At 32.4% G+C, this 22,836-nt stretch overlaps 3 protein-coding genes and 1 long non-coding RNA gene across 5 annotated transcripts in view; all 4 read left to right on the top strand.

Annotated features, from left to right (window-relative positions):
* The first annotated feature begins 2,189 nt into the window (after positions 1-2,189).
* On the top strand, positions 2,190-10,754 carry sqh (Myosin regulatory light chain sqh). The gene is made up of 7 exons (XM_080179031.1): positions 2,190-2,382; positions 2,928-3,028; positions 3,372-3,421; positions 5,818-5,930; positions 7,089-7,137; positions 8,011-8,066; positions 9,909-10,754. Exons 1-7 carry the CDS (start codon positions 2,243-2,245, stop codon positions 9,922-9,924), a joined length of 525 nt encoding a protein of 174 aa, XP_080035157.1. The 5' UTR covers positions 2,190-2,242; the 3' UTR covers positions 9,925-10,754.
* A 45-nt stretch (positions 10,755-10,799) lies between these two features.
* LOC145333793 (centrin-2) lies at positions 10,800-16,590 on the top strand. The gene is made up of 7 exons (XM_080179032.1): positions 10,800-10,872; positions 12,143-12,238; positions 12,745-12,804; positions 12,955-13,056; positions 14,589-14,693; positions 15,426-16,156; positions 16,559-16,590. Exons 1-6 carry the CDS (start codon positions 10,834-10,836, stop codon positions 15,513-15,515), a joined length of 492 nt encoding a protein of 163 aa, XP_080035158.1. The 5' UTR covers positions 10,800-10,833; the 3' UTR covers positions 15,516-16,156; positions 16,559-16,590.
* A 598-nt stretch (positions 16,591-17,188) lies between these two features.
* Positions 17,189-17,974, top strand: LOC145333794 (uncharacterized). The gene is made up of 2 exons (XR_013884603.1): positions 17,189-17,315; positions 17,520-17,974. It is a non-coding gene; the product is annotated as an uncharacterized LOC145333794 (long non-coding RNA).
* Positions 17,975-19,889: 1,915 nt separating this feature from the next.
* The window catches only part of LOC145333790 (L-asparaginase), a 41,995-nt gene continuing 39,048 nt past the window's right edge, over positions 19,890-22,836 (top strand). Inside the window, exon 1 of one of the 2 annotated variants that reach the window (XM_080179023.1) lies at positions 19,890-19,963. Coding sequence is in view for 1 of the 2 variants with exons in the window: in XM_080179024.1 (XP_080035150.1) it covers positions 19,907-19,963 (57 nt within the window). In the remaining variant the exon portion in view is untranslated. The remainder of the gene's footprint in view (positions 19,964-22,836) is intronic. The other variant, XM_080179024.1, reaches the window with a different exon arrangement.

Raw genomic sequence — 22,836 nt, 5'->3', positions numbered from 1 at the left:
AGTTTGTATTTGAAAGAATTCCTTAAAATGCTCCTTAATTAGAAATAAAATAAAAAGTGACCTAGCTTGTAGTGTACACAAAAGAAAGAATTAGAGAGGGAGAGAGATAGGCATAATTTTGTCCCTCCCTGTATAAATATACTTGAAGAATTATTTGTATGCCTTAAACGCACTGCCTATGTGTGTGATCGTGTGTGTGTGTGTGTGTGTGTGTAGGGCCAAGACAGTTTTTATAGGCAGTCAAGTATAGAAACAGAGGTGTCGTATGAAATATAAGAAATATTATTAATTATTTACTAATTCTTAACAATTTTATTTGCTATTTTGATAATTTGGCATTTGTTTGTTGTTTTTTTTTTTTATTTAAAGGGGTAGTTTCGCGAAATGCATTTGAACTTAATTTAGTGAACCGCATATTTTTTGCTAGTTAATGGGTTAAACTATATTTAAATGGCATATATTTGAAAGAATTTCAATTTTCTATCACGTAGTTATGAAAATATCAAGACTTGAAAATCGTCTTTTTGTGATATATGCAATTTAAAAAGACGATTTTCAAGTCTTGATATTTTAAAAACTACGTGGTAAAAAATTGAAATTCTCTCAAATATATGCCATATAAATGTAGTTTAACCAATTAACCAGGAAAAAATATGCGGTTCACTAAATTAAGTTCAAATGCCTTTCGTGAAACTACCCCTTTGTATTTTATCAATCAATCAATTTTATCTGGTACCCCTGTCAAATTTTTATCAATTTTGTTTTTCTTCTACCTCTCTCTTACTCATACGTGCGTCCGGACGTACGTACATATTTTAATTTTTAATATGTATGTAAAATAGAATGGGTGAATGTACGTGTACGAGCGAGCGCGTTTTGAGCGAGGGAGGGTGCAGGTGCTTGAAGTGAGCGTTTCATAAACATGGGGGAAGGTTCGCTTAATAATGTATGTACGTCCCCATATTAAACCAGCTCATTTTTATATGGTAAGGTTTGTCTTAAAAAACGCCCTAAAAATTTAATTTGTGTTTTAATAAAAAAAAGTTATCCAAATAATAAAAATAATGTAATTTTTGATAGAAATAAAATTTGATCTATGGGCGTTTTTTGAGACTAGCCTATTGAAATTTTTATGTTTAGTTCTAGCCCTAAACTGTGCAAGGCTATCCCATCTCCCTCTCTCTCTTTCTCTCGCTCATACTCTCTCTCTCTCGCCCTCCCTCCCTGACTGTAACTCGCTCACTTTTAGCCAGCTTGAGCTCGCTCAGTTAGTTTAGAATGTTGTAGATTTATATCATTTTTTACATGTATTGTGAATGTTAATTTTATTATACATGATGTTCCATACATACCTACCTTTCTCTTTTTATTATAATTGTACTTTTAATGTGATTGAAGTATATTTTAATGTAAGAGAGTGATAAAAGAGTATTTTTAGCAGAATTTTTACATTTTTTATTCATTTTATAAGTAGATAACGGGAATCTTACGAGGACTACACTTTAATGTTATTTTTTAATTAAAATTTTTTTGTTTATTCGTTAATTTTTGCATAGGCAACTTCCTTATTTTGGATATACTAGTCTATGTTATTGTTATAAAATATGACTAATTTCTTTATCTCTAATTAATATTTAGTAATATTAATTTTATTGCTTAATTTACAATAGTAATTAATGATTTATTTTTGATAATTAGCTTTTTTTGTTGTATTATTATGGAATGTGGATAAAAAGTGACCTTAGTTAGTTAGCTAAAAAACATTGCAAAAGAACTCATCCGCGCAAAAACAGGTTTCAAAGTAGGGATACATATAATATTCTGCAAAATAATCAGCTGAACAAGAAATATAAATTTTTTCTGTTGTTTAGGTAGGAACTCTGTTAAACAATGCTTTTTTTTTAACTCAGAATAAAATTTTTATATTTTTTATTTAAATTTATGTTTCTTAGTAGGTAATAATTTATTTTCTTAAGAAAATAGCATGAATCCACCCATAAAAAGTATAGCTGAAAAGTGCGCATTCAATACGGGCCAGCAATTTCCGAGATATTTAGCTACAGAGAAAATCTTTCATTTTAATATGAGAAAAAGTTAAAGCATAATCTAAATTAAATAGTACCTACCTACCTTATTTCCTAAAACTAGAAATATAAATTACATGATAATTTTTTGTTAAAATTTTGAAAAAAAATTACTTATAGGTACATTTTCAGACTAACCCCCCAAAAAATCATCTAAAATGTCCTCCCGCAAGACCGCCACCCGCAGGGGAACAACCAAGAAGAGGGCCCAGAGAGCCACCAGTAATGTGTTCGCCATGTTCAACCAGGACCAGATCCAGGAGTTCAAGGAGGCGTTCAACATGATCGACCATAACAGGTGATTATTGGAGGATGGAAGGGTTGTACAGGGTGTCCCTCATAAACTGTTTTTTTGAAACGCTTATTACTCCCTTAAAATTTGAGCTTTCTTAGTAAATAAAAAGTATTTGGCACCCTACTACTGACCATTTTATGGTGTAATGATGAAAAATCCACAAAATAAAGAGGAAAAAATCTACGAGGTTGGGGGGAAAAAATGTAAAAATTAAGAGAACTGAAACATTTTTTCCATTTTTTTCCCCTCCTTGGTGAAAAAAAACTAAAATAATATTTGGGAGGGGGGATAATATGCATAAAATAATGAGTTCTAAAAATGTTATCGATTTTTTACCTTTCATGGCTGGAAGAACAAGGAGGGAAAAAAAATATAAATTTTTGCAGCAGGGCAAAAAAATTGAAAATTTGCAGCAAGGGAAAAAAATCTTGTGCAGAATATACACCCCTGTAAAAAGTACATACCTGCCTTACCCAATGGCTGAAATTTAACCCTATATATAAAAACACCTAAGTCAACAGAAGAATAACAAAAATGAATCTTCGTAGGGATGGATTTATTGACAAAGAAGACCTTCATGATATGCTTGCTTCCCTTGGTAAAGACCCCACTGATGAATATCTTGAGGATATGATGAATGAGGCTCCAGGTAAACTAAACCAGCTTATACCTACCAACAATGAAATGAATTCGAAAAAAATCACGAAACCTATAGGTAGTTTCAGATGTCGTGGAGGGGGGGCAACACATAGTAGAATATTTCCTTATTATTTTATACCAATATTTGCTGTTCTTTGATGCTTAATATGGACGTACTTACCTATTGAGACATGTTAATACACATAGTTGCTACTCGAGTTAACATTTTGCTTAATTGTCATAGTAATTCCTATTTCTAACATAATGCTACGATCAGAATTATACGTGTCGGACAAACTAAAAGACCAAAATAAAAGAAAACTTCTTATTTTAATTAACTAAAATATTTTTAGGACCTATCAACTTTACCATGTTTTTGACACTCTTTGGAGAGAGATTGCAGGTAAAAACTTACTTATATCTACAACCAGAATATGTTAAACCATTTTAAAGGAGGATGTGCTTAAGGCCCATTTGGGCAGGGGGGGGGGGGGGGTTTACTCGAGAACCCTTAGAGCTAGAGGGAGCTAATTTTGGATTTAAGCTTCTATGGGGCCAAAGTTACTTTGCATTTCTCGCCGAATTAGGCAATTTGGAATCATTTGAGACCATGTTATTTTTTTCAAAAATTTTTCCCCTAACAAGCAACCCTGCGGGGGGGACTTGGTCATTTTTTTCAAATTCTCGTTTATGAAGGTGTATCTTAAATACAGTATCCTACTCTCTTAGTTTTAGAGATAATTGGATGAAATCTTTTTGATTGTGTCACTAATTACCCCAAGTTTTGGTATCTTTTCCGCCGCCACCAAAAAATTTTTTTTTATTGCATTTCTCGCCGAATTGGGCAATTTGGAATCATTTGAGACCATGTTATTTTTTTCAAAACGGAAAACGGCGGCGGTCCCACCGCCGTTTTTTTTTAAAGATCCCCCCGCAGGGTTGCTTGTAAGGGGAAAAATTTTTGAAAAAAATAACATGGTCTCAAATGATTCCAAATTGCCCAATTCGGCGAGAAATGCAATAAAAAAAATTTTTTTTGGTGGCGGCGGAAACCGGCGGCGGACGGCGGGAGCGGCGGTCCCGCCGCCGTTTTTTTTAAAGATACCAAAACTTGGGGTAATTTGTGACACAATCAAAAAGATTTCATCAAATTATCTCTAAAACTAAGAGAGTAGCATACTGTATTTAAGATATACCTTCATAAACGAGAATTTGAAAAAAATGACTAAGTCCCCCCGCAGGGTTGCTTGTAAGGCGAAAAATTTTGAAAAAAATAACATGGTCTCAAATGATTCCAAATTGCCTAATTCGGCGAGAAATGCAATAAAAAAAATCCCCACAACCCCCCAAAAAAATTTTTTTGGTGGGGGGGTGGGGGGTCGACGATAATTTTAAAAGTAACTTTGGCCCCATAGAAGCTTAAATCCAAAATTAGCTCCCTCTAGCTCTAAGGGTTCTCGAGTAAACCCCCCCACCCCTGCCCAAATGGGCCTTAAGCACATCCTCCTTATTCTGAGGTGGATTCTTAAAAATCTTTTTGGCTCACTGCCTCACTAAAATTAGTGAGGCTCGCTAAAACTTTTGTGAAAAATGAAAGAGTGGACGAAACACTACCTATGAACAGGTATTTATGTTGATGATCGAACCCCGTACGCACACGCCATCTTTACCATTTTATTTGAAATACAAAGATTAATTAAACATAATATTTAGAACCTCAATTGTAGAGAAACGTATCTGCAAATAACAAACACTAATAAGAATCATATTGAAACAGATTGTTCTTTATTGAACACATAAATATTTAATATATACCTAAAACACATATATATCAATTATTAAATATGATAAAACTACGGTTTCTTTATTGATAACAATGACAGGATCCTGAAACACATAAAATAACATCAATAAAAATACAGATCCTCAAAAAATCCTAAAAAATCGAATTATAAATCTACAAAAATTAAACAAGATCTTATGTTAGGTAATAGGTAACCCTTTTATGAAAATTTGAAATTCTTGTAGATTGTTTATGTGATTTTGGAGGATTTATCACAAAATTTTTAGCGAGTCTCACTAATTATAGTGAGGCAGTGAGCCAGAAAAATTTTTAAGATTCCACCTCTGGTCTGGTACTTGGTTTTTATAAATATGTTGTATTTAAAAATATATTAGGTATGTACTTTATGAAGCTAATTTACAAATAAAGTTAAGAAGAAAAAAAAGTGTTAACTAAATATCCTTTTAAAGAGCATTTTATACTGGAACAGTAATTAGATTAATGTATTTTTTTTTTAAATTGCCAGCTCTAAAACTTGTTAGTTAGGTAGGTACCCATCAAAACACGTTAATAAAGAAATTTTCTAAATTTTTTTCTCTTACCTAGTTCAAGTAAAATAAATATACTTTGGTAATGTAATACAGCTCTATTTAAGTTCAACTTACAAAAATTCAATTTTGTAACTTTTGCTTTTGAAAACGTTGCATAAAACATCTAATGTTATGAAAATTAAACTAAAAGTTTTAAAACAAAAAAGTATACCTAAATAGAATATTAACCCTGCTTGAAATTAAATTATCTTTATTTGTTTACAGTATATGCTTTTAAAAAACACTCTTTTAAAATGTTGCTTCTCATAGGTCCTGAAGGGGTTTATAACTATTTTGGGGGAGGCTACCACCATCAACCTCCTAAGAGAAATCTAGAAAAAAATACAAAAAAAATTTAAATGCCACTAGAGGCCTCTTACTGAGTAACTAAAAAGGTTCTACGCCACTATATAAGAATTATTCTAGGGAACTGACCCTGAAGAAGTTATCAAGAATGCCTTCGGCTGTTTCGATGATGAGAATGGCGGTGTTATTCACGAAGACAAACTTAGGGAACTTCTTACTACCATGGGTGATAGGTAAGGACTAATAATGCATTTCTTTTCTTGTCATTTTTTGGGTACAGTCCCGTTCGTGGCAACGCCTCTTCAGGGTCTTTTCTTCGTATTTTCACAGTAGCTTTTGATAGGTTATTTTAGGTGAGGTTATGTGATTACCCCGCAGGGTTATGCAATTGGCCCCGTAGGGGCTAGAAATAGGAGAAGTCTACTGTGAAAATACGACGAAACGTCCCTCAAGAGGCGTTATCAAGAAAGGGACTATACACCAACTTTTTTATGCTATAAAGATTGGTTTTTAAGATTAATTAGTACCTAACGTTGTAATAAAAGGTTTATAAGGTATTTTCACTTTGCAAAGAGGTTATGAAGATAGAAAAGTTGTTGCTATATGTAAATTATGCATTATTGTTGTTATATCAGGGGTGTATATTCTACATGGGATCCCCTGCTCAGGGGGGGGGGGGAAAAAATAAAAAATAAGTGGTGTGAGGGAAAAAAATGTAAAAATTAAGAAAACTGAAAACATTTTTTCCATTTCCCCACCCTCCTTGGTTAAAAAACCAAAAAAAATGTGTGGTAGGAGGGATAAAATAAATAAAATATAGAGTTCTTTAAATAATTTCCATTTTCCCCCCTTCTTGGTGAGAAAAAACTAGGGGGAAAAAAAATAAAAAAATTTGTAGCAGGGGAAAAAAAATAAATCTTGTGCAGAATATACACCCCTGTGTTATATTAAAAGTTAACATTATAAAAGGAATTAGGTAAATGCATTGAATACACAAATGCATCAAATCAATTTTGAAAAGAAATATGATTTACAGAAAAATAGTTGGAACATAATTGCTAAAAAAATATGAGGAATGGAAGGTGAATAAGGAAATAAAGATTTCTTAAAACCTTTTTTCCATTTTTGGGAAAAAAAACTAGGGGGGGGGGGGGGTAAAAAATTAACAAAATAAAGAGTACCTACCGAAAACTTTCTAATTTTCCCCCTCCTTGAGGCGGGGGGAAAAACTAGGGGGGGTGGGGTGGGGGGTATAAAACATTTTGCAACCGGGCCGGGGAAAAATCATGTGCAGAAAATACACCTCTGATACCTGCTTCCTTAAAAAAACATTTTGAAAGGTGTTAATAAATATATAATTGAAATAAATTAATAAATCTAATTTTCGCCAGGTTTACTGATGAGGAGGTTGATGAGATGTACCGTGAAGCTCCCATTCAGGTTAGCAAACTAATTGTAGAACACAGCAGACAAAGATTTTAAAAACTTTAATGCCCTATTAAAATAAAACATTTACTTTCGTTGGAAAAATAGATAAAGGGAAGGTAGGTTGTGCTGAAATTCCGTTAAGGTGTGAGTTTGAAGGATTAAAAACAGTAGTAGAACGATAATATTCAATAAATATGTGTATTTTCTATTGAAAAAACCATAGACAAAAAATTTAATTTTATATAAATATTTATATTTAGTGAATATTATCGTTCTACAACTGTTTTTAATCCTTCAAACTCACACCTTTACGGAATTTTAGCACAACCTACCTCCCTCTTCGTTAACTTTTATAGTGCAGCTAAATAATAAATGTTTGGAGTAAGGCGAATTTCTTGAAAGAAGCGACTAAACGAATTGTAGTGCAGTATGACAGATAACCAACCATTTGATTAAACTATCCTAAACTGAAAACCCAAACTGATAAGTGTTGCCTGCAGGCTAACATAAATATAAAAAAAAACCTGATATTAGCAGAAGTTCAGGGGCGTCCAAGCTTTTTATTTTGGGGGGGGTAAAAATTTTTGAAGGAGGGGGGTAAATACCCCCTCCTAAATGGTTGGGGGTAGGAGTAAATTTTAGATGGGGGAGGTAAAATGAAAAAAATTTTGGGGGTGCCTACGGCACCCCCAAAATCGTTTGGTCGGGGGGGGGGGGGTAATCGCCCCATTACCCCCCCCCCTTGGACGTCTATGATGACCATTTTTTTTTACATATGTTAAAGAGACTCGAACCTGACACCTTCCTAATAACTAGTGGTACATTACGTGTTACTCTACACAAGGTTTAATACCTATTAAATATCCTAACTTATTTTTTTTCTAGAATGGTATGTTCGACTATGTTGAATTCACCCGTATCCTGAAGCACGGAGCAAAGGAATAGTTTCATTCAGTTTTGCGCCTTTTTGGTAGCGCAGCTACTCTATATTTAAGGGTGATGGTCTGTTCGTCACGGTAACTTGAGTTTTATTGACTTTTTGGATAGCAGAAAATCTTTTTGTAATGTTTGTTTATGGGCTTAATTTTCCTACTAAAATCAAAGGGTAATTTCATGATGGGAGGGGACATTCTACCGGAAATTATTCTGGTACCCAAAGTTTTATGACGAAGGTCTCACATTCGTTGACTTTTCGTAATTTTATTTAGGTAAAATCTTCCATAGATGAATATCATTGGCTGAAAAGTTTAGACACTGAATTGCTGGTTTGAACCAATCAATTAAATTTTTATAAAGTACCCAAAGTTTTAATGATAATTAATGAGAGAAATTTAAAAACTTTGGGTACAAGAATAATTTACAGTCCACTGTCCCCTTCCCCATTAGAAAAATGATCTAAAGATTGGATTAAATCACTGTTTTTAAGTAGGCACTTACTCTTAAAGATTTTTTTTTATAAATTGAATAAAAAGACGACTTTTTAGTATGAATAAATCATTATTAAACAAGGATGACAACATCCATAAAAGCGAAGCTCTGAAACGGTATGACAGACGATCATTGACTCTTGTTGAGTGTAAAATTATACGTAAATTTGTTGCAAAAACGGACTGACGGACTTACCGCGACCCTAAATATAGAAAGCTTCGCTTTTAACAATCCATGATTAAGTAAAGTTTCCCTTTTTTATTTCCAGTAATAGTTTGCTTAAAATTCCCCCCTTAACTAATTTCTAAAAACTTAAATACTACACCTCTTTCAATAGTTAACTATGTGATACAAGTTTTAGAAAGTCGCTTTTGGAATAATTAAAGGAGCTTTTTGGAAATAACTCTTGAAGAAAAAGTAATTTTAATTGGGTTAAAATTATTTAGCAAGAAAATTTATGTTCATAAAAGTTACATTTTTGAAGTAATTTACTTTTTTTCAAAAAGAAAGAAAAATTACCTATAAAATTTAACTCTTTGAGGAAAGGGTGAGTCGTACTCCCCCCTTATGCAGTGAAAATGACGGGAAAGCCTGCTCTCCTCCCCCCCAACTATCAATCTCTGTGCACACGCCTGTCCTATTTTGGGGGAATATTAATTCTATAATTGTCTCCTTTCAAAAAATACCCGCTGTGGACCAGTTTGATCGATAATTATAGTAAACAAAAGTTTACAAACTATTTCACTGCTTCTCTAGTTGTGTTTTACTACAGTTTTGTTATATGTTAATATTAGTTAAATTTTTTATAAGCTACAATACCTACAACTTTTTGTTCGGTTTACTACTACGAAGCTACTCTATAATTTACTATGTCTGTCTGACCGTCCGTAACGCTAATTTATTAGAGTTAATATCGTTAAAGGTAATTTCTATTAGGGTTGGGTCGGATATCTGGCCAAGGCTAGATATCCGACAAATTACCAAATATCAAGCTGGAAAACATGATATCCGGCATTAGAAATCAGCTGGATATCCGGTATCCGGATAGTTTCAATATTTGTATCCGGTCGGATATTTAAAATGGCCGGATATCCGGCCTAACAATATTTTTTAGTTTAAAGGAAAAGTAGCTTTTTTCTGGTGTTTTGTGTTGCTATTTAAGATAGATTGCTGATTTTTTTTGTGAAGAATCCCTATTCAAACTTCTTTGTCTGTCCGTCCTTCCGTCCGTCGGTCATGCAACAAAGTACATAAAGATATTTTAATGAAGGTTTCGTGATTTTTATCATATAAGTTTCGAAGGTATTAATTTAAAAAAAACCTACAAAATTGAATGAAACTATTAAATTAAAGGAGAAGGATGAACCATAAACAATCCAATCTTTAAAAAACTTACTATAGAAGGTGTTACTTAAAAAGCCATATCTTTAAAGCAGGGAATAGTATTTGTCATTTTTGTAATAAGAATTGTTATTTATCGCATCGTATTATAGACAGCTGTCCGCAGATATTAAAATTCAAACAGTTTTGTCAGCCTCAACCAGCTACATACCTGATTTTTTAGTATGGCTGATAACCGGTTCTAATCCACCGGATATTAATCGGTTTAGTGGAAAGATGATTATTAAAGCTTATTAAATAAAAAATGATTTATCATTTAATTTAGAAGTTTGAAACTAATCGAAATTTTAATTACCTACTTATGAATTTAAAAATGACAAATATTAATATTTAGTAAATGGCATTACCAGCATTTATGAAAATATAAAAAATCATTAATGTTATTTGTAAAATGTTATGAAAAGTCTGTCTCTTAATTATGAAATATTATTATAAATTAATTTAATTATTATTATTTTATTTAATGTACATTCGTGTAGTTGGGGTTTTTAGTAGCCCTTTCAAGTTATATTTAGGGTTAGACCGGATACTATTTTGGCCGGATATCTGGCTAACTCCGGATATCCAGCAAATTAACGGGTATCCGGCCGGAAACCCGGTTATCCGGCACTTGAAATCGGCCGGATATCTGGTATCCGGCCGGATACCCGACCAAACCGAATATCCGGCCCAATTCTAACTTCAAGTTATATTACTTTTAGTAGTTGAATAAAAATTTTGTAATTTTATACCTACATATGTATTTATTCCTATTGAAGACATAAGGATTTTTTAATAAAATAAAAGTTACATATAAAAAATACGTGGTGTTAATTATTGAGTGATTTTTGCTTTTTATATGATAATTTTTCAGATATTTATTGATAAAATTATATAAAAATGTCGAGTGGAGTCAAACGGAAAGGGAATTCAATGAAGGTAAAGGATCTAAAGGGATAAGACAATGGCCGATGAATTTATGTATATCCCCAATGATGATACACAAAATTATTCCTGATGTAGATTTAAATTAGTGGTTGAAACTTTAACACTTAACTTAATGAATCAACCAATCAAAAGTCCCAACGAATAAGTAATCTTATTATAAAACTTTGGAGACTAGTGTAATAAACAGCCCATTGTCCCCCCCCCCTCTCTCTCTCTCTCTCTCTCTCTCTCTCTTTTTATATTTTAAATGAAAGTACAATCGCGTCGATATATGATTACTCGGATATTGTACCAGATTTTATATACTCTGATAAAGTTATGCTCGCAGTTGGCTAAAATCATGGAAAAGGGAATGATATTCTGAAAAACAATTCTAAAGGAAAATTTCCTCACAACCCCCTTTTACTCCCCTCTTACCCACCCCTCTTCAGTTACATGAAGAAGAAAAAATATAACACCTACCATACTTTCAACGGTTTCATGATTTTTTTTTTTGTAGAATTGATTGTTAGAATAGCTACCCCTGGGCTTATATTACCATATCCCCCATCCATTCTCTCTATTTACCCCATCCTTTCCCCTCCTACTGGAGGAACAAACTGAGAAATAAATTTGGTCCATATTTGCATGCTAAAAAAACTCCAAATTTTATCTCTTAATATTATTATATCCACCTACATCCATTATAAGTACAGCTTTTTTAATCTCTTCCCAGAAGACATATAATTGTAAAGGGTTTGCAAAAAATGCGTATATTTTAAAATTCAAATTGCGCGGCTTGTGTCAATAGTAGAAAAATATTACGCTTACCGTTAGAACCGCTAAGAAGTTTATTTTTTGGAAATATAAGAACGATTCTTTAGCTATGTATAGTTAGGGAGCTTCGTGTTAAAATGACCTAACTGACTTAAAACTTGACTTGCGAGTAAAGTTTGGGACATTTAACCACCTAGGTCCTAGATTATTTGTAGCACAGGAACCGTTCTTATATTTCCAAAAATTAGAGTTCCTAGCGGTTCCAACGGTATGAGTAACGTTTTTCTACTATGAAAACAAATCGCGCAATTGGAATTTAAATAATCTACTCATTTTTTTGCACAGTCCTGGGATTTAAGAATATGATACTGGAAAACAATTCTCTATAATTCTTGTCAAATCAGGGAAAGGGTGATGGATGGTAAACCCCTCCGGGCCTTCAACCTCCCAACTCCAACATTAACTCTGTCCTCTATTTCAAATAAGGATTATTTTTTTTTTATAGGTTGACCTTAGCGAGGAACAGAAAGCTGATATAAAAGAAGCATTTGCTCTTTTTGACACACAAGGGTCCGGTCTTATTGATTCTAAAGACTTGAAAGTAAGTACTGCTGTCATGAAAATTTTGTTAAGCCTTTAAATGGAGCGCCGTTACTTTTCCAAATTTTTGTTTGATTTAGAGAAAATAGACTTACCAAGGATTACTCATGCCAAGTTTCATAACGAAATTCAGATTCTAAGTGCCATTTGCGCATTGATTACGAAATGGTTGAATTCCCCCCCCCCCCCCTCCCCTCCTTTTCATATTAGCTATTTTTGTTCTTCCTTAAAAAATAACTAGTAAACTTACAGTTAAAAAAAAAGACTTACTGGTTATCAAGGACGTCCAAGCTTTTTTATTTGCGGGGGGGGGGGGATACACAATTTAAAATTAAAAAGTTTATTTTTTGGTTGGGGGGGGGGGATTACCCTTTTATCCCCCCCCCCCCTCCTTAAATGTGATAATCCTAACGCAATTATAAAAAGTTTAATAAATTCTTACACTTAACGTAACGATTTATAAGAAATGTGGAATTGTGAAGTAGTTAAATGAATAAAAAATTCTAGGTTGCAATGAGAGCACTTGGATTCGAACCTAGGAAAGAAGAAATTAAGAAAATGTTGAAGGTATGTTTTTCATAACATTTTCTCGTTTTCATTTGAAACCGTTTAATATCCGGTGGATTAATTACAGAAAAGTATCGCTGTTAAAACCATTTTTTGTTTTATTGTTGTAATGGAATACTTCATACCTGTTCAATCCTTTGTTTTTTGCAGGAAGTTGAACCCGACACAACAGGAAAACTGAGCTTAGAAAATTTCACCGTTCTGATGGCCAACAAAATGTCAGAAAAAGATACCAAAGAAGAAATATTAAAGGTAAGCATTAGGGTTGGGCCGGATATCCGGTTTGGCCGGATATTCGGCCATTTTCAATATCCGGCCGGATACCGGATATTAAGACTATCCGGATACCGGATAACCGACTGATTTATAATGCCGGATATCCGGTAATTTGTCGGATATCGAACGTTGGCCCGATATCCGGCCGGATACCCGGCATTAAAAATCTGCCGGATATTCGGTATCCGTTATCCGGTCAAAACAGTATCCAGCCCAACCCTAAGCATTCCTGTCAGTGGCACAGAGATAGGACAACGAAGGAAAAATTTATCTTTACATATGCATACTCATTATTTTTCTTCTTCTCTCTGAATTTTATCAGAATATGACAATGAAAGATAAATTGATATACAATCCCAATGAGGACAAACAAAATAACCTACGCCATCTGTAGATTAAAATTATTGTCAGTTTGTTGGTTGAAAAGTTTGGACACTTTTGGTTTAAAAGCAACCATTCAAAATTTGTTAAATTTACCCGAAGATTTTTATTCCACGAATAGGATAATGTGGTTATAAAACTTTGGGTACAACTGTCATTTACAGTCTAATATCCCCTACCTTTATTGAACTTATACTTGATTAAAATGATTATATATCAAATGACTGTCCATTTTTGTTTTTATACTGTGTAACGCTTTAGCTTATACCTATAACGAAATTATTTCGGAAAAAAATCACGAAACCTATATGTGATTTTCAGCTGTCGTTTGGGGCAACATTTACTAAGTATATTTGCGATAACTTTTATTTAATAGATTCTTCCAATTTTTAACATTTACAAAACAGCCTGCTTTATTACTTCAAGATCCATGTCAGATCTATATAGGAAATAAATGTCTATATATGAGCTCAAGTTTTCCAAGGAATAAATGTTTAAAACTCATAGTGCTCCAATAATCCATAATAAACTCTCATTGGCCAGAACAATGAGACCCATTATTTTACTTAATAAAAAATAAATTCAATTTTTTCGTTTCATGTTGCTTTTTACATTATATTGAAGTAGGTATTTAATTTCTAATCATATAAAAGAAAATTTAAATTTTTACCTAATATAGTAGATTTAAGAGAACTCTGTTTTAAAAGAATTCGATTGTGGCGACACTTCCATTTGTGTGTTCAAATATTAAAACTGAAATTTTAATCATATTAACCCTTTGGTGATGGTAATGTGAAAAAAAATATAATTGAAAAAAAATCTTTTTAAAATCATTTAAATCTTTAAATATTTACTTCTTTCTCTTAGATAGTAATGGCGAGGGAGGAAAATTGATTCATTGAGAAATAGATAAATAGATATGTACTCATAGAAACTAGCCAATAGTGAGATAGTTATATCGAGCCAACTCTTGTATAGTAAAATTGACGACCTCTCCATTTGCCTCCCAAATATTTTTAAAGATTTATTTCACTTGTTGGTTATACCTTATGCCTGGTAAACATTTAATGTTCTGATACAGTTATCTAAATAAGCGTAGCTGTCATATAATTGTTTCTTTCCTGTAGGCATTTAAACTGTTTGACGACGATGAGACGGGTAAAATCACATTCACAAACTTGAAACGGGTGGCCGTGGAGTTGGGAGAAAATCTAACAGACGAGGAGTTACAGGTACTTCATAATAGATTGCGGCATTCCCCCCAAAGAATCTAAAATCCTGTTTGAATTTTTACCAGCTCCTTCGTCCTTATATAAATTAACAGGATGTTTGTCTTTGCTAACAGTATTGGATATGAATATATCTTTCCTCTACAGTGAAGCTTCTTTTAGATTCCAGTTTAATACTATTTTGTGGGAGGTTACATGACTTTAGGGGTGTGGTGAGGTGATGCTTCGAATACAAGTCATCTCCACGTCATCACCTAGGATATCAACATCCATCAGACAACTGACCCTTTGATTGCACGACCTTTGTCTGAGAAGTCCCAACTGTGCATGGTAATGAGTTGCATGAGTTTCAAACTTTGCATGGTGATTCCTGAATGGCCGTACGTATGGCTGTATTTAAGCAGTTTTTCAACAAATTTACTTACAATTTGGTTTCGACTGTTAAACATTTATATTCTGAACAATCAGTTCTGACACTTCACAAGTTTTAATGTTCGTTTGACCTACCGTTTCAGAGCTTTGCTTTATCGGATGTTTTCATCCTTGTTTATTTTAAAACAGACAAAAAAATATTTGCATACCTACTAGGTATTAAAAGCTTTTAGTAAAGAAATAGCAAACCTAAAAATCAAATCATACTCAATTCAATTGAGATTAGTCTTAAAGATATGCCTAATATATATATTTTAATAGGTATATATAGAATAAGTTCTTAACAATAATCTTTTTATCCAGGAAATGATAGATGAAGCCGACAGAGAGGGCAAAGGAGAAGTTGCACAAGATGACTTTCTTAGAATCATGAAGAAAACTGGATTGTACTGAAATCAGCTGCCCCGAGAAAACCAGTTTTAAACTCAACAATAACTGGCTTCAAAATACTAAACGTGGATATAAAACTAACTTTATTTGAATTTGATTTTAAAGGATCTGTTATTTGTATCTTTAAAAATATTAAAATCCGCTTTTTTATTATTTTCATTCAAAAATTAAGATGTAAACTGCCATAGTATAAAGTAAGAGACTTAATAAACATTGCATTTAACCATTAAAAAAAAGCTACAAACCAAAAAAAATATGAATAGTTTTTTATATTGATGATGACTCTATTGTGGATTTTTATTCAATAAGATGTCCCTTAATTAATTTGAATACAGTAAACCATATTTTTGTTTACAAAATCACCTTTACTTTCTTAAGAACAGTATGTTTAAGATAGCAGCTAAATAAAGTCCTTGAAGATTAATTTATTGATTTATAAGTAGCTAGGCATAATTTTCTGCAAAAGCGGATAGAATATTGATACACTTTTTAATATTTCTTTACAAAAGGGACCCAAACTTTTGCGAAACCTGCAATTCTACTTTGTTTTCAACAATCCTTCATCACGTGTAATGAACATCACTTTTGTTAGTAACTAAAAGTCAATGAATTTTGAACATCTGCCTGATTATAAATTTAAACAGGTTTTTGTAGAGATTTCGTATTTGTACAGTTTTGGACTTTTCAATGCGTTTAATGTTAGCGATAATAGTTATTTATCGCAACGTGTTATAGACAGGTTTCCGCTGATATTAAAATGAAAAATTATAAGAATAAAACAAGGCCCTTGCTTAAAAAAAATGGTATTGATTTTATGATTGTATTTTAATATTCGTTGAAAATGGTCTGTAATACGATACTTTACATGATTTTTAAGTATGTAAGAACCGGCTATAATCCAGCGGATATTAATCGGTTTCAAACCCATACTGGAAATTGCTTTCTTAATCCTGTTTTTTTTATAGTAAGCTTTATATAAATCGTTGGCTTTTAAGGATTCAAATATTTTCGGGTTCTCTACATTAATCCAGCTACCCCTGTTTCAGACTCAATTTACGTATTAAATAAACCTATCTAGAATAAAGGTACTAAGAAAGAGAGGGAATGTCTGATTGAGCCAATAGGAGAATCGCATCGGAATTTACATTGGATCTCATTGGTTGAAATTATGTACACATTTTCCTACGAAGGCATGTTTTTTTTCATTTCATACATACATAAAAGTCAGCTGTTAACAGTATATTTTCTTAGTAGAAAGCTTTGCGGAATCAGAATTAATTGCCCAAAAATTTCGTTTACAATTTGAAAGCTTGAAACAAAGTTGGATTCTTAAAAAAAAAGTTAGGCTGGCAACTCGCTGGTGAGGCAAAATTATTTTTGTGAAAAATCCTTCAAAATCGAATAAAAAAATTTACAAAAATGAAATAAAATCTTAAGAGGGTTATTAACATATGATTTTGTTTAATTTTTGTAGATTTTTAATGTGCTTTTGGATGATTTTTCAAAAAAATAATTTTGCCTCACTATCGAATAGCGAGTCTATCATTTTTTAAGAATCCACATCAGCTTGAGTCGAAAGTAAACAATACTTTTGTCTGCTAGGAATGTTCTCTCTTAGATTTGACGAAAAAAGGGTTCAGAATATTCTTCTACTCTTCTATTTCTATTCTATCTAGTTATCATTGTGATTTTTTTTTACAATATTTGTATGTTTCTATCTACCTATCATATTTGTACCAATTTTATTTATATTTTTGTCACGTGACATACCTTTTAACAAATAGGAATGAAAAGATATTTGGGGTATAGTCCCTTTCGTGGCAACGCTCCGTAAGGGGCGTTTTTTCGTTTTTTCACTGTAGTTTTTCTCCTATTTTTTAGCCACTGCTGGGGGCTCTAACCCTGCGGGGCCAATTGCCTAACAATATGGGGCAATTACCTATCCCGATATAACCTATAATAACCTATCAAAAGCCACTTTAAGAATACGACAAATCGCCCCTTAAGGGGCGTTGCCATGAAAGGGACTGTTCCCGATATTTGAATAAATTCGAAATACAAAATTGCTTGATTGAGACTTAAACTCAACATATAATCATACACCATTTAATTTTCCAATCATTCTTTAGGGAATGGGGCTATCTAATAGATAGGATGTATCTGTCCGTCGGACCAAGTTGCTAAACATATTTAGATTTGCTCAGCTCCTAATAAAGATATGCATATGAACGATTTTTACCTAATAGGGTAGAACCAGGTGTAGAACATCCGAATTTCAACTTATTATTTAATGCAATTTTGTTCTAGCTATATTCTACTGACATTTTTGTAATTCGAAAATTGTTTTAACTTTGTATCTTATTTATTCCTCATAAATTAATACTTTTTGCCAAATTTTTAAAGATCTCATTGTAGTGGAGTTTTTAATGTTTCTTATTTGAAAAATAAATATATGTAATGTTTGTTTTTATTAGTTGAATTTAGCAAAGCAACTCTATAATTCAGTTTGTCGAGAAGTCTGATCGTCCAGTTGTCTTCCAAAAATAGGTACTTTGGAAAAACCGGTTTTTAAGGCATAATTTGTTGAAAATCGCCAAGTTTTTTTTTCTTATACAAAATGCCCCAACCCAATGAAGAAATTAAGATATAGATTATTAATTTCTGCCAATGGTAAGTGGGTTATATTAAGCAATACTTTCAACCTATTAAAAAAACACCCTGTATAACGTTGATTGTCTGTTTGTCTCTTAAAATATATCTTTGTGTTCAGCTTTTTTAGCGAAGCTTTATATTGGCCATGGGCATGTTTACAAGAAATAGCCATAGAGAGAATAGTTATTTCTCGCATCGTATTATAATGGCTTTCCGCGGATATAGAATGTACAATTATAAGATTAAAACCAGTTTTTTAGCCCGTGCCTTCGGGGTTTTAATCTTATGATTGTACATTTTTATATTCGTAGAAAGCTGGATATAATTCGATGCTAGACATAGTTTTTTCGTATAGATGAGAACCGGTTCCTATCCACCGGATTCGAATGAATACGAAAATAGTTATTTCTCGTATCGTATTATAAACGGCTTTCCGCGGATATAGAATGTACAATTATAAGATTAAAACTAGTTTTTTTAGCCCCGAGGTGCCGGAGTCACCGGCTAAAAAAAACTGGTTTTAATCTTATGATTGTACATTTCTATATTCGTAGAAAACTGGATATAATACGATGCTAGACATAGTTTTTTCGTATAGATGAGAACCGGTTCCTATCCACCGGATTCGAATGAATACGAGAAAAATATATCCCAAAATTAAACGAGTTTTGGCAACATTCTTAGATGTTTCAAGGATGATATTCAGAGATTAGCAATTGATAATAGATTTATATTTCCCACTTATTTATTATCTTTCAAGTTGTCATAAGTCGAGGGAAAATTTATATCTATTTTGGTTAGGGTTGGCAATCCGAATCCGGAATCCGTTTTTTAATAGCGGATTCGGATTCTTAATTGGTAGGCTAAAGTTAGTATCTTGAGCTTTTTCTTTCAACTCCCCATTTTTAAAGGCAAAGATTATCATCATTACATAAAAAATCTGGTTCGATTATCGGTAGTGAATTACAGAGAACACCAAGAACATACATTTTTAGGACATATGTAGCACTTAATTTTCTTAATTTTTTACAAAAGCCTTTTAAAATATTGCTAGAATCCGGAATCCGCCATTTTCTTGTGGGATTCTTGTAAGAATCCGAATCCGGTCCAAAAAATTTGAAGAATTGCCATCTCTAATTTTGGTAGAGGTTACTTCCCACTCATCGCCTTAGAAAAAAAGACCCCATACAAAAAAAATACTTAAAAACTAAGGAGTGTTGATTTCCTCTTCCCAAAAGCAACACCAGTGGCCTCCAGGGGCGCAGAGTATCCTTATAATAAAATAAAAGGATGTTTGTCTGTCTTTCTGTACCGAAAGATCTCGTTAACCGCTGAACCGATAGGGTTCTTCTTAACAGGGTAGCTTCTCATAGGTCCCGGGAAGGTTAATAACTATTTTGGGGGAGGGCACCACCACCCTCCCAAGAGAAATCGCCCCTAGAAAAAATCTCCTTTTTTCTTTTAAAATCTAAAATAAGAAATTGGATTATCAAATTCGATTCTACCCTCCTCAATTGCCCCTAGAGGCCTCTAGGGTCGTAGCCGCTAGTTATATATATACACTAGCGCAGGGAAAAAAACCTAAACCCACCCCGGGCCCTATGTGAAGCTTAAGCAAAATGAGAACTCGACTTGTTCAGTATTTATCGCTATCTTAGACACAGATAAAAAAAACCTTACTCTGTTTTTATAAATGTTTTTTTAATATTTTATGAATGTTCTCTTAGCTTTCAGTTAAAAAAATGTCGCGGAGGGTAAAAATGTCCAATATAATGGATTCAGTGCTTTCAAAACTACAGGTAAGACACGTATTCAGGTATCTTAAATCAATGTATGTCTATACAATGCATATATCACCATCAAGCGTTTGTTTGATTCTATGCTTGATCTTCGTCTTCCTTCTTTTATCATAAACCATACTCGCGACTTTGCCTCTAGCCTGTATTTTCTTTTTTTTTTTGGGGGGGGGGGGGGGGCGGGAGTTACAGAAAGCTCCAAGAGTCGAGCACCTTAACCAACTACAACTACCCGCCTTATTTTGATATAAATTGAAAAAAAAAGGCGAGGGATAGTTCCTTATTTTTAAAATTTCGTTCTAGTTTAACCCACCAACTTGTGGAGAGGGAGGGGAGAAAGGGAGGGTAGTCATAGGAAAAAAGAAACCCATTCTTATTTTTAAAATAAGTAGGGGATGGAGTTTCTGTGCTCAATAGGCAATTTGAGGGAAAGCACTGTTAGATGTTTTAATATATGGTCATTTATTTACATTATGAAAGAGTGTTGTTCTATACCCAGGGTGGGCATACAAAAAACCCACCCAAAAAAACCCACCCAGGGTTTTTTAAAAAACCCACTGAAAAAAACCCAAGGTTTTTTGGGTTTTTGAAAAAACATTGAAATTTCACGTTAAAATTTACAAATTAAACATCTATTTACTTAAAGACTAGGATCTAATAACATTTTAAAGCAAATTTTACCTAAAAAACGGAAAAAAATATAAAGTAATTATATAAATGATGCTCTACTTATTGTTCAAATGTTTATGAAATTACTTTCTTTCAAAACTTAATTTCAGAAAACGCTTTGCTACTAAATTGATGATATATAAATTGTGTAAATTACATAATCATAATTGATTTTTTAAACTAAAACATAACAATTTATGAAAGGAAATAGTTAATGTGGCGTGCAGAGGGTTTTATTAAGGGGATGTAAAAAAGGGAAGACCTTAATAATTTCTGGGAGGGGGGGGGGGGTGTTGACAGCATAAGAATAGAGCAGGAGGTTCATGTTTTAAAGCTTTTAACCTCCCCTCCCCCTTATAGAATATTTTGTGCAGCATTGCTAATAAGGGTTTATAAATGATCGGAATGCCAGCTTTCTTCATTATCTATCTTGTTTATTGTGAAATCTTGCTTACCTTTTACCTACAACAACATAAACATTAATATTTCATCAATATATCAAATGTATTTGACTCCTAAATGAAAAAACCCAATAAAACCCAGGGTTTTAAGGGTTTTTATGGGTTGGGTTGGGCTTTTTTAAAAAACCCTGGGTTTTTTTCCACCCTGTCTATACCCCCCCCCTCTCCACCTTTTACCCCGACTTATAGTCAAATAATTGTTCATTTTCGTTTATGAGATCCAAATGGACACACATTCTGCTTTTTTGTAATTATTATTTTTAGCTTGTTTGCTTATTCTTATATTCTTAGTTATTATTAACCAAATTTCATCATAAATGTAAAATCCAGATATAACCAGAAAAAAACATCATTTTTCCAAAATAAAACAAGTTTACCTTAAACTGTTTTTAACCTATTTTTAAAACGTATATAAAAATATACTATGACACCAGTAGAATCAGACTGCAGAGCCTAAATTTGAATTAAATCCCCAATAAACTTTTTTGGGGGGATTTAAATATTAATTTTTACTGTTGCCGTGATCATTTTGACCGAAGCAAAAGGTTTTTTTTTATTTGGGTAAAATTCGTAGCTTTTAGAGTGTTTTGCTTCATAAATATTGTATTCTGGTATAGAGTAAAATTAGGCCTTATGATTTTACTATAAAAATTCACTAAAAAGTTAATTCTTTATAATATATCAACGAATTAACATTAACATGTTTGTGTTCTCTCACTTATTTTAAAAACATAAAAATGGCTGTAAAGGGTTAAATGACAACAAATGTTTATGCAATACAACAAATTTATTTTTGTCACATATACAAATGCGTTATAAAATAAGATTATTCAAACTTATTTTTTAAAATAATTTTATAAAGAATGTATCTTTTATGTGTATGGTTTTCATTATTTTCATTTTAATTAAATTAAAAATTATTTAACTACATTGGAAATAAGTCACTTTGTGAAAACACTCTTTTTTTGAATTGTTAGGAATTGAAATAAAACAAGACTTTTTATTGGTTAGATTTCAGAATTATTTGTTTTATTGTAAATGTTAGATTTTTCAATGAAATTAATTGTTTTGGGAAAAAAAATTATTTCCAATGAACAGAGTAATGTTTTTTTTATTGTATCAATATAAAGTGAATTATATAAAAATGTTCTGTAAGCCACAATATTACCCGAAGTAAAAAAAGAGCTTTTGCTTCGGTCAAAATGATTACAGCAACACTAAAAATTAATTTTAAAATCCCCCCAAAAAAGTTTATTGGGGACTTAATTCAAATTTGGGCTCTGCAGTCTGATTCTATAGGTGTCCTAGTATATTTTTGACCCCCCATTCAAAAATAGGTTAAAAACAGTTTAATTACCATATTTAAACTGATGTTTCATGTTATTACAAAGTATTTTAAAACAGAAAATCGCGCAACTTTAAATAAAAATGCGCAAACAGAAAAAGAAACAAATTGGGAAAGTACAAAGAAATTGCTGAAGTAACAAGGATGACAACATTTTTAAAAGCGAAGCTTTACAAATCAGACAACAAACATTAACGAGTATAACAAAGACTTTAAATATTACTTAGAAGCCTAACCTATAATTTCAATCGGCAATGTAGTGCTGCCGTTTTTTTTATGACGGTTCCGATCCGGTTATAGCCAAAAACAACAATATTAAAACTAGCTGTTCCGCTTCTAGCATCTAGGAGGGAAGGGTTAAAAAAAGCCAAAACCAATTCAAGACTTGAATCTGAAATACA

This window comes from Acartia tonsa, chromosome 12, assembly GCF_053477335.1.
Source record: "Acartia tonsa isolate MP-2025a chromosome 12, ASM5347733v1, whole genome shotgun sequence".
Taxonomy (NCBI): domain Eukaryota; kingdom Metazoa; phylum Arthropoda; class Copepoda; order Calanoida; family Acartiidae; genus Acartia; species Acartia tonsa.
This window is presented reverse-complemented; position numbering and strand designations above follow the sequence as displayed.

Excerpts from the sequence above, each read along its gene's own strand:
- LOC145333793 (XM_080179032.1), top strand. The coding sequence starts at position 10,834 with ATGTCGAGTGGAGTCAAACGGAAAGGGAATTCAATGAAG. Across the intron at positions 12,805-12,954 it reads AAATTAAGAAAATGTTGAAG|GAAGTTGAACCCGACACAAC; the intron begins GTATGTTTTTCA and ends TGTTTTTTGCAG. Across the intron at positions 14,694-15,425 it reads TAACAGACGAGGAGTTACAG|GAAATGATAGATGAAGCCGA; the intron begins GTACTTCATAAT and ends CTTTTTATCCAG.
- sqh (XM_080179031.1), top strand. The coding sequence starts at position 2,243 with ATGTCCTCCCGCAAGACCGCCACCCGCAGGGGAACAACCAAGAAGAGG. Across the intron at positions 2,383-2,927 it reads AACATGATCGACCATAACAG|GGATGGATTTATTGACAAAG; the intron begins GTGATTATTGGA and ends GAATCTTCGTAG. Across the intron at positions 3,029-3,371 it reads TATGATGAATGAGGCTCCAG|GACCTATCAACTTTACCATG; the intron begins GTAAACTAAACC and ends AAATATTTTTAG.